This window comes from Poecile atricapillus, chromosome 4, assembly GCF_030490865.1.
Source record: "Poecile atricapillus isolate bPoeAtr1 chromosome 4, bPoeAtr1.hap1, whole genome shotgun sequence".
NCBI lineage: Eukaryota > Metazoa > Chordata > Aves > Passeriformes > Paridae > Poecile > Poecile atricapillus.
The window spans coordinates 54,792,400-54,808,936 of NC_081252.1; the positions used below are offsets into that span (position 1 = coordinate 54,792,400).

General features: G+C 36.1%; 1 protein-coding gene across 1 annotated transcript in view; it reads left to right on the forward strand.

Annotated features, from left to right (window-relative positions):
• The window catches only part of ARAP2 (ArfGAP with RhoGAP domain, ankyrin repeat and PH domain 2), a 108,384-nt gene extending 92,732 nt beyond the window's left edge, over positions 1-15,652 (forward strand). The window contains exons 27-32 of the mRNA XM_058838005.1: positions 1,122-1,261; positions 5,839-5,921; positions 7,293-7,328; positions 7,803-7,866; positions 11,429-11,560; positions 14,880-15,652. Coding sequence (XP_058693988.1) covers positions 1,122-1,261; positions 5,839-5,921; positions 7,293-7,328; positions 7,803-7,866; positions 11,429-11,560; positions 14,880-15,230 — 806 coding nt within the window. The 3' untranslated portion in view covers positions 15,231-15,652. The remainder of the gene's footprint in view (positions 1-1,121; positions 1,262-5,838; positions 5,922-7,292; positions 7,329-7,802; positions 7,867-11,428; positions 11,561-14,879) is intronic.
• The last annotated feature ends 885 nt before the right edge of the window (positions 15,653-16,537 follow it).

A 16,537-nucleotide genomic window follows, 5' to 3' on the forward strand; every position in this document is an offset into this window, starting at 1 on the left:
GCTACATCTACCTACATGCACTCTTTTCATAGCCACAGTCTGCTTCCAGCACTGTTTACCTCAGGGTGAATAGAATACTTCAGAATTCTGCTGAATTCTGTGTTCTGTCACAAAGACAATAGGAATTATTGTCTTTTTCTTTGTTCTTCCTTAGTTTAACTATGAAAGTGCCATTTTAGTTTGAGTTTCAGTTTATATGCATGAGTTGTGGCAGCATGGCAATGACTGTAATTAGTGTTCAGAAATTTTTGCTGGGGAAGGGTACTTACTAGCAAAAGCTGATAAAGTAGTGAAAAAATATATTTTTTATTATTTTTTATTTTAAATTTATTGAGCAGAATAGGAAACCTAAAAATAACATGAAGTGGTGGTGCAGTAGTTTATATGTACCAGTGATACTTCTTTGCATGATTTTATTTAGGATTTTAAATTGCTGAGACTGCACTGAGAAATCTGGTCTTTAACACTGAAAGCCTTTGATAGCTCTGGTATTTTTCTATTTCAAATAAAAACTTTCTCAGTACAAAGTTAAATGCTTTATAAAGCTGACTCCAAAGTTACTGTTTGGGTTTGTGTGGGAGGTGGTATTTTTTTGGAGTTTTATGAAAATGAAATATATGTGAGTTTGTGTGTATTTTAACACAAACAGAAAAATCCAGACAGACTCATGATAAAATCAGATCTTTATTGAAATGTTTTGCTTCACTTAAGCACACAGATTAGAAGTATCCATGTCATACCCTTGGGTGTAACTGCACATTACATGCTGAAAACATTCTTTGAATTAAAGTTTGTTGGTAGATTCTTTGCATGTTATCATAGAAGTGAAACAAAGACTTTTTTCCCACCAATGATTAAAACAATAGTGGCATGTATATGTAAGAATAACCTCCTTATCAATATAGAATATATTAATACTCATTATTTATTGAAATGTAATATAGAGCATATATATGTGTGTGTATTTATACATATATAACTAATATAATTATTTCTATATATATAGCATAATAATGAATCAATTTTACCAATATAATTTTAGGTTTTGATATGTAATAATACTTAAAAGCTAGGAGATTCCACTGTTGTAAAAACTTCTAACAAAATGCCTTTTTTTCTAGAAAAAAATGAGAAAGGTAGTGTGAAAGCAGGCAATCTGAAGTACAAGGAAGAGCCAACAAAACTACTGTCTGGAAACAAATTTCAAGACCGTTACTTTGTGTTACGGGAAGGAAACTTGCTTCTTTATAAGGATATGAAGGTACAGCAGACAAACTCTCCAACAGGCTTTGCATTAAGCTTTCTTTTTTGCATGAAAAAAGAAGGCAAACAGATAACATTTCTCATATTAAATGGCAACTTCTGCAATCTGGGGTTGACATACAAGACTTTTGCTGTTTCACAGTTGCATTAGTAGAAGGAGTTTGTGTGTGTTTGTCAATTAGCTGTTGTAGTTACGCATTACTGTAAGCTTTAAAAATTAAACATAGAGCAATATGGTGCTTTGTGCTGACACTAAAATTATTTGAAAACCTGCTGTAGAGAGCTGCAGCAGAAGTAATATGGAACTGAAATGAGTGCATGCCATTTTTTCTTGGTATTTCACACAAAGCCCTTAAAAGTTCAAGCAACAGAGTTCTTACAGACACACAACTCATGATAGAAGAGATTATAGGAAACAATAACTCTCAATACACCAGGACAATATTTCCCTGCTTCCCAGCAACAATTTTCAGATGTATTCTCAACCCTCTAAAAACTAGTACTGATAATTACGTTAGATATACCTCAGAATTGCATAGAAGTGAATTTAGTCATGATTAATAGCAGGAAGGGTTCAATTTTAAATATTTCATGGCAGTTTTCTTGAAACAGTGGGTGTGAGTGTACGCAGCTTGTATTTAACTATAAAGCCAAATAATATCGATCATGAACTGTGTTTTCATTTTAGTACCAATAATTTCAGGTTTAAAAAAAAAAAAAAAATGAAGTTTCAAGTGCTTTTATTTTTGCTGTCTGCGGTTTTTTTTCCCATCCAGAAAATACAGATGTATATTACTGACCGTCCTAAGGTGGATTTTTTAAGGTGTATCCATTGCTCACGTAAGCTAATGTACTGTGTCTTCTTATGAAGCTGTGGATACAATCTTAATTAGAGTGACCTCAGAATGTCAAAAATAGTGTCTGATAATTTAGTGCTAAAACTCAGATTGTCACATATGTGAGAATAAATTAATATGCCCATAAAACCTTAATTAGTGTCTTGGGAAGAATTTATGACAGGATTATTGTACCACTTTATAATCTCCTTTTTAATCCATTCTAATTTATAAAACATTGAATTCCCCAAATCAGGAGGTGCTTTGAACACTTATTTTTCAATGGCTTTACTTTTTTTTTTTTATAATGCAAATGGCAATACCATTTTGATCAAATAGTATATGAGGGTTTTTTTACTTTCTTTTGAGAGATATTAATCTATGATGAATAATCTTGGTTTAATTTTAGTCATATTTAGAAATGAATAGTAGGAAAGCATGACATTGCAGATGGAAAATTGTAGTTAATAAGACCACATGTACTAATTAATTTATAAATTCTCATTAACAGCAAATTAACTTTGTATATGCAGGTGGAGATACATTCTGTTCAGTGTTTCTCTTGTTCAAGAGCAATTATCAAAAACATTGAAAGTTTCCATGAATACTGTATGCTAAATTAGTATATTGTGCTAATTGACTGAAATAATTTACCTCTTTAATGTTCTTTTGCTAAGAGATAAGTTCACAGACAGAGAAATGGCTCCCTTAAGGTGCATTATTGTGAGAAGTATGCAGTTGTTTAACTTAATAGTATGTTCTGCAGGGGTATTTTTTCATCCTGACAGTACCCTTCTTTTGAGCTGGAAGTTACACAAGAATACCAACCATAAAACTGTTGCGTGTTTTGTTGTTTTCTTAAGTTCTCTTAAGTGTCTATTTTTCCCCACACTGGAGTGTTAGAAATTGAAAGGTGCAGAATGGGAAATTGAGAATCCAGGGACAGTAAACATTAGGGAGTAGCTTTGTGTACTGGGACGATAAGATTTGTTCTTTGGTGTATTTTTTTCTAAATTGAAAGCTAAAACACTTGACCTAAAAGTACAAAAGGAATGCTTTTGTGTTGTGTTAAATATTGGTTTTTCTCTGTAATAGTGTGCATTTATTGTTTCCTTTCAGCACTTCATCTTCCAGTCACATTCAGTTCTCATACCTACTCTGAGTGTATGTCTGCTGTAGATTGACTAAAGGTAGTTTGTTCAAGAAGGAGCAAGCAAGGAACCTCAGGAGATCCTTGTCCAACTTCCTGTGCACAGCAGGCATAGCTGCTGAGGTCAGGACATGTTGTTCATGGCTTTAATCAGTTAAAGTCTTCGAAAACCCCGAGGACAGATTACACAACCTTTCTGGGCAGGCTGTTGCAGTACCTGACTGTCCTCATGGCGGAAGGTTTGTCTGTCCTTAGGTGTAGTCTTCTCACAACATAAAAAGCCTCACTCGGTCTGCTTCTTAACTTCCCTGCAGGCGCTGGGAGGCTGCTGTTAGGTCAGCCTCTCCTCCAGGGCAAGTTCTCCAGCCCCCAGATGGCTTGGTGGGCTCCTGCTGAACCCTCTCCAGATGACTTGCTCTTCTTTTCTCTCAAGGACCCAAAAGATAACAATCACATATATAATGAAGAAAGGAGGAGAATCACTCTTCACCTACTCAGAGTGCTTCTGCTAACTCAGGAAAATGAGGCCAGCTTTGCTTTTAGGATACTCTGCTGGTTTATGCTCAGCTTGACACCTACCAGCATGCTCAGGTCCCTGTCAGCAGACCTGCCTCCCACTCTCTGTCATTGAAGGGGGTTTTCCTTCACCTGTGCAGGAGTTTGGATCTATCATTGTTAAATTTAATGAGATCCCTATTGTCCCATTTCTTTGTCCTGTATAGGTTCCTCTGAAAGTCCTAATACTGGTGTTTTCCAGAAACTAGGTGGATTTCCTCTGTCTTATTGAACTGCCCTTTCTGAAGATACCAGGAAGAGCAAAGCCCTGCCTTCCCCATAAGAGTCCCATAAGGGTCAGGATATGTTACCCAGCGACTTCTGTGGGTTGTTCGAAGACATAATTTGCTTTTTTTTTTTCATTCTGATTTAGCGGCCCCAGTGGCCTAATGGATGAAGCACTGACTAAACCATGGATTGTGGGTTTGAGTCAGTCCGCACAGCTTCACCAAGGGCAAGTCCTGCCCGACCAACTTAGTGGCTTTTTATGATGAGTCGGCTATGTCAGTGGACAGAGGAAGAGTTGCAGGTGTCATTTTTCTGAAATTACATAAGGCCTTTGACACAGTCCCTCACAATATTCTTTTCTCTAAATTGGAGGGGGATGGAATTGATGAGTGGACGGTTAGATGGATAAGAAAGTGGTTGGATGGTCTCATCCAGAGGGTAGTGATCAATGGCTCAGAGTCCCAATGGACATCAGTTACGTGTGGTGTCCCTCAGAATTCCTTACTGGGACTGGTGCTACTTAATGTATTCATTAATGACACAGAAAGAGCGGTTGAGTGCATCTTCAGCAAATTTGCAGATTGACACCAAGAGGGGGGTGTGGTTGGTACACATGGGGGACAGGATGCCATCCAGAAGGGCCTGGACAAACATGAGAAGTAAGCTCTAGGGAATCTCAGAAGGTTTAACAATATTAAGTACAAGGTGTTGCACCTTGTTTGGGTCAGCTCATGATACCAACACAGGCTGGGAGATAAGCAGGTCAAGAGCAGCCCTGCCAAGAAGGACTCAAAGTGCTGCTGGCTGAGAAGCTGGACATGACCCAGCCATGGGCACTCACAGCCCAGAGAGCCAAACGTGTCCTGGGCTGCATCCAGAGCACCGTGGGCAGCAGGGCCAGCGAGGGGATTCTGTCCTTCTGCCCTGCTCTGCTGAGATCCCACCTGCAGGGCTGCACCAGCTCTGGGGTCCCACCACAGGAAGGGTAGGGACCAGTTGGAGTGAGTCCAAGGGAGGCTACCAGGTCGATTGGAGGGGTGGAGCACCTTATCTGTGAAGGCAGGCTGAGAGAACTGAGTTTGTTCAGACTCCAGGTTTTTCAGCCTGGAAAAGGCCTGTTTGTGGCCTTCTAGTACCTGAAAAGAGCCTAGAGGAAAGATGGAAAGGGATGTTTTAGAAGAGTGTAATGCAACAGGACAACAGGGAATGCCTTCAAACTGAGAACAGGTTTAGATTGGATATTAGGAAAAAATCTTCACTGTGAGGGTAGTGAGGCACTGGAACAGGTTGCCCAGAAAAACTGTGGTTGCCCTATCACTGGAAGTGTTCAAGGCCAGGCTGGATGGGGCTCTGAGCAACCTGGTCTAGTGAAAGATGTTCCTGTTCATGGCAGGGGGGTTGGAACTCGATGATCTTTAAAGTCCCTTCCAACCCAAACTCTGATCTCAAGAAAATGCTCACCATTCCATAGAAGAGGTTATTTAACAGAGGTCAATCCCATTTCCTGTCTTCTTGTCTTGTCTCTCTTCAAGAGTTTGTATTCATATATAGCACTACATGTTAATTATTGTAATTATGTTAAAGTTTTGTGATTTCATGTGAACCTTAAGTTCTTAATCAGTCAGCTTCCTATAACAGTGATTGGTAAACTTTTTTAATGGAAAAGAAAGAGCCAAAATATTTTAATAACCTCCTAGAAAATGGGGGTGCACTCCAGGAAAGAAACTGAACTGTGAAATCAGTCATGTGGCATTTTCTCTCTGGCACATTCCTGATACAATAATTAGAATTTTACTTTATTTGCAGGCTAGCAAACCTGAAAAAGTGTTGCCTGTCAATTCTCTGAAGATTTATCTTGGAGTGAAAAGGAAAATGAAGCCACCAACAAAGTAAGAATAGAAAAGAAAATAAACACTGTGTTAAAAAGTGTTGTAGTATCATCAGTAAAGTGTAGCATAGAACATTGTGGAGCAAGGAAAAGTCAAGAAGTCTACAGCAGTATGCTGAATTAAATTAACCCATGTAATATTATTTGTTCTGTTCCTATATCTGTTTTCATGTTAACTAATCTATGCTAGGAAATTACTTTATTGATTGGCTTTTCATAATCTAAAGTGCATTTATTATCTCTTCTGGATGTGGTCGCTCCTGGCTCGCTTTGTTTTCTGGTATATGTCCTGCATGTCATTGGTGGACACACTTGCCTGGCACCAGGTAAAAAGAGAGAAGAGAAAACCAGCTAGTCATGGCCCTTCCTGGCAGTTCCTGTTGCTCAGCAGAGGATTTTCCTTTTTCAGGATCTTTGTTATTTTGATGTTTCTGTTAGCTGAAGACTACAGTGCCCTTTACAAACATCAGTAACTATCTCTCAGGAAAAGAGCAGTGAAAAATGACACCTGTTTTTCTCAGATGTTTCCAGTTCTTGTTCGGTCAAAGCTTTGAGATACTGAGACAATGCACATAGGATCTTATCCCGGAGGGAGTCTAGGTTGGCTGTAGCCTTTAAACAGATCTGCTTGAACTTTTCCTTTACAGTTGGCAAATCAAAACACCCCAAAAAGATTGGTGAATTTCAAAGCTTAGCCACGTTAAAGAAAACATTGGTGGCTTTTTTGCAAAGTTTCTTTTTTTTTTTTAATTCAAGTGCAGAATGAGTAGGAGATTAGTCCAAAGTATGAGTAAAAAGATAATGTAAATGAGTCTTTGCAGGTCTTTTTTTACCTTGAGGTTTATTTTTAATCTACTTTCAAAAGCGGAGCTTACTCTTCTGGGTCTCCAGGAGTGTCTGTTTGTTTCGCCTCAGAGACTTCATTGTGCACCCGCTCCCTTTTCTTTTCCCTAGCAATTATTAAATTCCTATAAAATCATGTGATGCCTTTTGTTTATAGTATAAGCATATCTCTTTTCACTGTGTAACTTCTACACTATAGTGGACTTTATACCAGGTATCTTCAGTTTATTTCCAGCACCTATTAGAAAGCATAGCCACAGCAAAAATGAGACATGTAGTCAGGTGTCATCTGCAGTCCTTTACTATAACCCTTTGTCTAGAACAGAAAGTTCATTAACTGTGAATCAATTGTGAGAAAATTAGCAAAATCCATCCTCAAACCTAACACTTTATTCTGAATTTGCAATACACATTTAGAGTTTGCAACTTAATTTTATTTTTTTTCAAATTAAAAGGACTATATAAACGTAATTAATCTCTGCAGTTTGAGGAATATGGAACTAATTTTTGAAAATCTTCTTTCTTTCAGCTGGGGACTTGCAGTATTTTCTGAAAAACACCAGTGGTAGGTAAACATGAAACGGAGACTTAGTTTAACTTCACTGTTAACATATTCGTTGAAATATTCAATTGCAAAATAAGAGTGTTTGAAAACTAATGGTCATTATTTTGCTTTTGTGTTTAATTTTATTTTTGTTTTTTTTAAGTAAAGAAACCTTCTTAATTGATACATTTGGTTCATCTGTTGGATTTAGGTGTCTGGCTTCCTTCTGTGACCAGAGAGCAAACGATAGTCATAAAGTTAGAATGATAGATTTTAATCCTGTGTGCATGCTTAAAATGAAACACAGGCATTGTCTTCAAAGTAGGTGAAGTCATAATTTGAAGTATTTATATATGCCTATTTTTTCTGGGAGTGTTAATAATAGAGAGCATAAATGAATGTAAGCACTATTTGAAATAGTTTGGAAGCCTATTCTTTAATATGTTTAACTGGAGTCTCCATTGTTTTTCATGGTAATTATGTATTGTGTTCTAGGTATATGTGTTGTGATGGACAAGATATGCAGATGGAGTGGATGATCAGCATTTTTATGGCACAGGTACTAATCTGATAAAAAAATGTAACTTATTCTTCTGTTAAGAAAATCCCATTAAATATGTTTGTGTTATATATGCCAAAATTTCTGGAATACGTAATGCAATAAAAATGCCAAAAGATGTGTCTTAGTCCATGAAGACTATGAGTGCTTTGAGAGTAAGTACATTAGATTCTGGCATCATTTCCCCACCCCACCCTGCTCTGTTGTAGAGTAGCTTTTTAAAGGACAGTTGTTTCCTTTGCTGAAAGCTCTTGTGGATGAAATTCTGGCCATTGAACTAAAGAGTGTGTCTGTGTGCCACAATACCCAAGTGCTATTTCTCTGTTCTCTAGTTTGGGTGCTCCTAAAGTAGTCAAGAAGGAAGAGTGTCATGTTTAAAAGCACAGTGGTGTGAACTAGCCCTGTTGAAGAGCTGTGCCAATATGGCTTTATTTCTCTGGTATCCAGGTTAGCTTAGTTAACACTGACGATTCATTGTGTTGGGTAGGCTTTATTCTAAACTAAGTACTCCACTGCTTGCTGTGAGATTGTAAGGAGGGTATGTTTGAATGACATATAACACATTTCTGGAAATGGAGTTTAAGATTTACATTCGAGAAGTGGAAGTAAGTGAGATGGGAAGAACTCAGCCTGACAGGAGCCTGGAACAAAGTTTAAGGTTTCATCAGGATTTTGTATCAGATGTGTCAGATTTTTATTTTTCCCCATGATGTTCAAGGAGCTTTGCAGAATATCACTATGAATAAACATTGCTAGATTTATGATTACCTGGGAGCTTTGTGTTGCATAAAGTAGGCTGAGCACACGACTGTTGAAATACAGACTTCTTAGAAGCTTTCTAAAACAGAATCTGACTTTCATAGATAGTAGTGCTAGAAGTATAATGCCTGCCTTGAAAGTAAGACTTCCAAATTCTTGTCTTATTCAGCTCCCTCGACTGAAGTGACTGTTGTTGTTTCTATGGAAACAGCTGGCATACATCTCATGGGCATAAAATGAGCAGTGTCACAGCAAACAGGCTCAGAGGTTATTGATATACGAAACTTAGAAATAACTCATGCCAGCTTGGTAACTGTTGAAGTCCTTTTGACATAAAATCACAGTGAAGGACAGTCTGTTAGGATTCTGCTCAGGCAGAGGTAGAATGTTCCTTTGACAATATAGATAAAGAACTATAAGCCATTGCTCAATGTCCAGGATAATTTTTTCTAACAGAAAAAAAAATAAAAAATCATGTACATTAAAAAAATTTCTATTAATTAATACTAGTATTTTTAACACTTTATTCCAGTAAATGAACAGTGCAATGAATTAGCAGTATAACAGTGAAGGGTTTTTTTTCGGTTAGTCTTGATTTTTTGTGGAAATTGTTGATTTTTTTTTTACCAGCATTCTGGACGTGAGTAAAATTGTCAGTCTATAAGCAATGTAAGAAATGATGTGCTAATGATGCAGATTTAGTGTATTGTTGTTACTGCAATCTGCTACTTCATGACAGAGAAAAATCTCCTTAAGAATGCAGTCCCTCATATTGGTAGAGTTTGCTATAAGATCTCTAAAAAGTCTTGTATCATACAGCAGCAGACAATTATTACCACATTATCCCATTTCTGGACCAGAAAACTGTAAATGTCAACTGAGGTTATTTCTAGTTAGAATTTTCAAGTTGAGACCATCTTTAGGGAAGTCAGCTTGATTTTTTTTATTGTATATGTTGTCACTGCTTTTGAACACACATGTAAGAGAGGGTGCAGGCAGCACATCTTCTTTGCCAGTGGAATAACTTAGATTAGAAATTGAAAAATACTGTAAAATTGGTCTTGAAGTATTAAGACATTGCCATTGAATGATTGTACAATTAAGAGGGACATAAACCAGTATTACTGTGCTCCTCAGTGCTTGAGCAGAGTAAAGCTTTATTAGTAATTAAGATTACTAAGATAGTAGTACTATTGTTGCTTTTTTCCTGTTGTCTGAAAATATTTATTCCTCTAGTATAAATAGTGCAGAGTATATATATAGCAAATTGTAGGTACTGCTGTAACCTAGTGACAAGAATACTTTGATACAGGCAATCAAGTTAACCCAGAGGTTATTAATCTTCCATTTCAAGCTGGTATATAGTAAGTGTTTGAAGTAGGACCAATATTTCTTTGAGTTCTATGCACAGCCATCCTGAAAAGCATGATACTTGAATTCTGTAATATTCTGTACAAAATCTCTTAAGACCATGCATAGCATACAGTTGGAAGTAATTAATTGGTATGAAGAACGGCACAATAGTATTCTTCCAGTTTCCTTGCCTTTGATCATCTGGGTACACATTATATTACCATGAGGTGCAGTTGAGCAGAGGGCTCAAAAGTATGAATAAGTGCATTTTTTTATGTGGCCTAATATGTTGCTAGTATTTCTGATAGTTTCTCAAAGTTCTATTTTAAGAAATGTTACAGGCACAAAAGGGAAATCGGGCTGCTTAACTGACAGGGATGGTTTCCTTAGGCTTGCTGGGATTTAAGGCAGACAGTTTTCTTCAGAAGCTGATTAAAGTTTCTCCATCACTTTCTGGACTGCGTTTGTTTGTTGTATCTTGATCCGCAATAAACTGATTTTGGTTGGCAAGAGCTGCTCTTTCAGATAATACTTTCTCATTTCATTGGAACAAAATGTTCTTAATGGTCACTGGAGAGAACTCTTATCACAGACTTTTGCGTCTCCCTGGTCAGACCATGTGTGAGAATTTTTACTCCATTAAGATACGAGTCTATAAAACTCTTCTTCTAAATTTAGAACCAAGGCTTCCAATTTCCAGTCAACCATCATGAGTCAATAATCACTGATTCTGATAGTTTTTTAATGGTAATGCTGTTTTTACTTGCAGACCATCTGCAAGTATGATCATAGCTCCACAATTTTTTTTTTTAAATACAGTCTTGAAGAGACTTGCTTCATGAATTTGCAGTCCTGTCTTGCCACTTTCCTTCGAAGTTTGATTCACAGAATCTTGTGTTGTTGATTTTTCAGTAAAATAGTCTTGAAATACCTTGTCCTCAAATCTGTCTTTCTGGTTTTCATTAATGTTACCTGAGGACTGTGAGCTCATGTGCTCAAATTTGAAATGTTCAGTAAGTAATTTATAGTTTTTTACTTCCCTTCTCTCCCCAGTCTTGTTTTTCCCTCAGAGTGAAACTTTGCGTTTTTCCCCAAAACTGACATGTTTCAGTTGAACTAAAGCAAAAAATACTACTGTTGAAAACAGATCTGCATATTTGTAGGTTGTGTTTTGGGTAACATGTTGTTATCATAGGTTAAGCAATTATTTTTTCTAAATTGTTTAATAAGGTGACAATTATGTAGAGGCATTTTGGTTCTTTTCACTCAACATTGTGCATCACTTACAAAATATTAGCATAATTTAAATCATCACAGGGTTTTTCCCTTTCTCCCACAAGAAGAGGGCATGTGCATTATATAGCTTTTTCCAAGGGAGTTTTACATACCAAAGAATTCTGTGTGTTTATGAAATTCCACAAGGAAAATAAGGAATCATTTTGTTCTTCAGCATGCAGATATATGGCCACCTTCTGGAAAAGCAAGAAAACAGTCCGTAACTAAAAGTCCAAAGATCAGAGGCTTACCTCTAATTCCCATTCATCAGGAGAAGAGCACTTGTAAAATCAGAGGGAATACAGAAGTAAGTGGGGTTTAAACTTGATGTGGAACTTCTAACCACAATGGTGTAATAAGTAGTCCAGTAATAATGAACTCCCTAGAGCTGGATAAATATAAAATGCAGATGCTCTTATTGTCAATGTCTCTTCCAATATTTTGTCATTAAAAGAACATTTAGGACAATTTAATGTAAAAAAGCTATTGTAGTCTCAACTTGTATAACCTCTCTGGCTGTTCAGTAAAGCATAATGGACTTTTATGTGTGCTTGGACTTTTTTTGAGTAGAGATGGTTCATTAGGAATAAATAAGACTTTTAGCTGGAATATTATGCATATTATTACAGTATGGGCTTTATTTTTAATAAGATCCTTGAAAACTGTCCTGCATGCATATCTTACAATGTCTTTTTTTCTGTCTAAAATAACTGCACTGTTTTAGTTATCCACTCTGTGAATATAATGGAAAGGCTCAGATGGAACTAACTTTGATACATTTAAGTTGTACTATTATTACTCCCGAAGCAGAATAAGAGGCTTTAGTTTCAACTCTTTGAATAGACTGAGCTTTGTTACTACATTACATGCACTAGTGCTATATCTGAACCTTATCATACTAGCTTGAGATCCTGGTATCCACACATGGATACTGGTGCCTGTGGGGAGAACTTGCATTACTTCCAGCTGAGATGAAGCAGTGGAGGCACTCTTCTACTAGGGAATAGTAGTGATAACAGGCCTGACTGCAGCAGTGAGTAACTTGAAACAACAGCTTGGTCCTTTGACTGCAGCAGTATCGCTACTTGCACATTTTAGAACATTTTGAATGGAGGTATTTAATATGGGATGTGTTATCACCACTAGCAGAGATGGTTGTTCAGGTACAGAGTGGTAAAGTTGACTTTTTCCATAGTAAACCAAAAGCAAAAGGCAAGCATACTGCTTTTTGTAAAAGACAATTCCATCTTGAGTTACACTGTCTTCCAGAAAGAATTTCTGCTCTGCCTAACAACAAGAGTATAAAACTGTGTGAATATAAGTATTTTATAATTTGTTTACAAACTTTTGAATTTTGTTTAATTTATCCTTTTTAACCTTCTTTCTTTCAAAAATTATTTTTGCAATTTTTAATAAATTCTTTCTGATCCTTGTACTTTCAATCTTCTTTGATGAAAGTAAATTGTAGGTCTTGTTAGTCAAAAGACTTTATAACCCTTAGGTGTGTCTCTTACCTGTTCTTTATGCAAGTACGCTTGAAACATCTAGTACATTCTTTGAGTTGGCTACAAATTCAGACATCCTAAGATAAAAGTTTTATTGGATTTTGAGCTTCATTATTAAAAATCCTTAATGCCCTATAGTACTGTATGTATTTTGGAGGTTTTTTTTGTGGATAATTTGCTTTATTAGGGATGACTGTAATGTTTTGCACACTGCAACTTTGAGGAGGTCTGCATTTAAACTTAAACTCAGAAATCCACGATCTTCATTATTTATGACATGACATGATCTAGAATTTTTATGCAAAAGGTTTTGCATACTTTAGGAAGGTTAACACAAAAATACATAATGAAAAATAAAAACTAACACTGTTTTTACGTGGAAAGCTAACACTGGAATGAACAGTAAAACAGTGTCAGAAAGGATATGTATGATATGGTTTATTAAGAAGAAATATTGAATAGCAGTGGAGTCAGTTAAAACAAAGATGTACCATGAGACCATGCCTTCAGTCTTTCCATGAAGTTGAGTACTTCTCCAATATCTCAGTTCACAAGAATATTTCAGTTTTAAAGCATTAGAAAGTAACACCAGGAACAAGCATTTTCTTAAAGATGGAGGTCTATTTGCAGATCAGTGTGTAAACTTGTAGTAGAAATGTCGTCAATTTATACAGACAGGAAAAGAGACTGAAAGTTTTCCAAACAGTGAAAAAAGTGATATCTTTGTGAGAGAAAGATGACTGGGGGAGAAAAAACCCCAAACCACTATAAGCTCAAAGATACCCAGAAGCTGAGTTTAATATTTATATTTTTTGCTTAAAATGTCTATATTGAATGCCTGATTTTCCCCCAGTGTTAGAAGCAGTTTTATTGTGTGTTAGCAAGATAAATGTGTAATGCCAAAGGTTTGAAAGACTCAATAAATAAGAATCCTAATAAAAAATAGAACCAAAACATTTTGGTTATTTCTACACCACTTGTTGCACATGTGGATAGTGCATTTAAAATATGCATATTTCTCATATAGAATTATTCAATTGCAATAGAAAGATATTGCTGTGTATCTGCAGTAAGTATTTGGTTTCATTTCAAAATACGAGACTGAGGAATGAGGAAAAATCTTTTCTTTCAAGCACCATCAAATAGCATACTGACTTACAATAGGTCATACAAGAAAGGCCTACAAGAAGGTCCAAACCATTCTATAATTTTGTGTATCTAAGCTAGCTCCTCCCTAATGTTTGAGTAGTATTTGATGTTTGTTTTAACATGTAGGGTGTATTAAGATTCCAAGGAACAAGTTGCTCATATGCTGTGGATAATTGACTCGATAAAAAATGCAGTCAAACTGAACAAGTTCCACACAGGAAATACAAAAAGACCCAAAGTCTCCCTCAGCTTTCTCTACCTTCTGGTTGTCAAGAAAGATGCCACGCATGAAAGAAGTGTTCCAGGACCTAATTTTCCTTTAGAACTTCCGGGCTGTTCCACAAAAGGAATGTTCTACCTACTGCCACACCAACTGAGTAGCCAGAATACAATAGTGCAAATTGAGATGCAGCATCTGGTTTACCTTTAATTTTCTACAGCTTAAGAACTTGAAAACAGCCCACCAATATGCAAATTGAAAAAGTCAGTGTTTATAACATACCAGTTAGTATTTAACAGCTGCTGAAAATGTTTATGTGATTGAATCACCTCTCATATATTCATGTTGCTCAGTCATTATATTATCAAAACTGCAATATACACAGTTGTATTCATTCCATCAAACAATTCTAAGTCTTTAGTAGTATATGGATCTGCTGTGAAACACTTAAATTTAGTCTGCTGTGGTAGAATGAAAAATCAATTGTGATTATATGAAAATAAATGTCTTCATTGGCATGCTGCATTTATGTAAATTTCAGAAGTACCACTAATTGAGAATTTGGTCACTAAATATTCTTACTAAATGATCATAGGACAATTGTGGTAATTTAAAACTGACTTGCTGTCTTAGCTCTTGAGTAAGTTTTTTTTTCTTTAAAATTTATGTGAAACTAATGAGCAAAAATTGCAGTCTAAACATTTTTTTAATATGGTGTGAATGAACTTATTTCTCTTTGCTTGTTTGGTAAGCATATAGCACTACAAACTGGAAAATCAAGATTTGGTGAACACCATGATAATGAACTTCTGGAAGAAAGAAAAAACTTGAAAGAAAAAGCATCTATTGTGGCACAATGTTTGGAAAGAAAGGAGGAGAAAGTGCGAAATCATGCAAAAACACATCATAATTTGATTTCTGAATATGATGCAGGCTCAGGGATGCCTGAATTACACCAAAGATCACATAAGACACCGAAGAAAAATAAAAACAAACCAAACAAAACTACTTCGGAACTAGATAGTAAATTACCATCAGATGTGATTCAGGAACTAAATACAGTGCTGCAGAAGAACAGAGCACTTCATGAAACCTCCAGTTGATTTCGTGAGGCTGAAGCATAATGCTTATATATATATATTCTTGTGTTTTATATATATATATTCTATTCAAAAGTAAAGTTTTGAAGTGTGTAATTTGTACAGTGTGGAGGGAATAAAGAAATATAGTTTGTTTATATGCAGCTATTTATTTTGTATATGTGTATGCCCAGTGTAATTATTTAAGACTGAACTGGGAGAACTGATAATGTAAAACTCCTGAAGTTTGGAAGTTTTTCTGTGCAGTGCAAGGACACCAAAGTTTTGTCTATTTTGTTGTTGTTGTTCCAGATTTTGTTTGATACAAGGATTCTGAGAACTGGCAAAGGCTTTTCCTCTGTTTATATTCTGTACTACTTTGTAAATGCTGGAGAGATATTTTTAAAAGAGAAGATACACTCTGAAATTCATACTATTGACTGCAATATTTTTAACTGTCTAACACTATAAAATTTAGTAACATATGATTTGAAATTTTTTGTTGTTGTTTTTTGTTGTTGTTGTTGTTTGGATTTGTTTGTGGTTTTGTTTTGTTTTTATTTAAGGAGAAAATTAGTATTTGCTTCCATAGAATTGTCTTCTGAAAAGACATCTTGTGAAAGAATCAAAAGGGAGAGACATGTAGTAAATGACACAATGTATTAATTCTTGTATCTTGAAACTGTATCTCTAGGGTGTACATCTGATTATGGAATCTAAGTAATGAGATCATAGAGGAGCACAAAAAAAGTCTTCAAAGCAACCTCTAACGGGTACATGAATTGGACGAATAGCACCGTATCAGTGGGCTGAAGTACTTTTCTAAGCAGGCCTTTCTCAGCTCAGGGTGACAAAGGGGAGCTTTTCCATTGCTCTTTGGATAGAGCTTGCTTGGTACTAACAAAGTCGCTGACCTCCCATGAGTATTTAATATTTAAATGAGAAATTAATTCCTTCAAGAAAAGATGGTCCCCATGCAAACAAATCAGAATGATACCAACACACTCAATTAAGAAATGCCAAATCCTAAATGGGGGAAGAGATTTACCTTTCTCTTTACCATGCAGACGAAGGTAAATAGTAATCTGTTTGCAGGGACTAGAAATGCTTGTCCTACAGCTTTACCACTGCTCTTCTGAGTGTAAGGGCTGGTCCCAGAGAGAGCAGCCTTGCTTGCTGCCTTCTGAGTATGTGGGTAGCAGTTCCTGAAGATAGCGATGTAGCACAGTACAGCTGCTTTGATTTTTAGGCCCAGTGTTCCCTAAATTTAAAAATCAGCATTGCTTTTCAAAACAAAACCTATTCAAGGAATGAAATTATTTTCAGTTGTT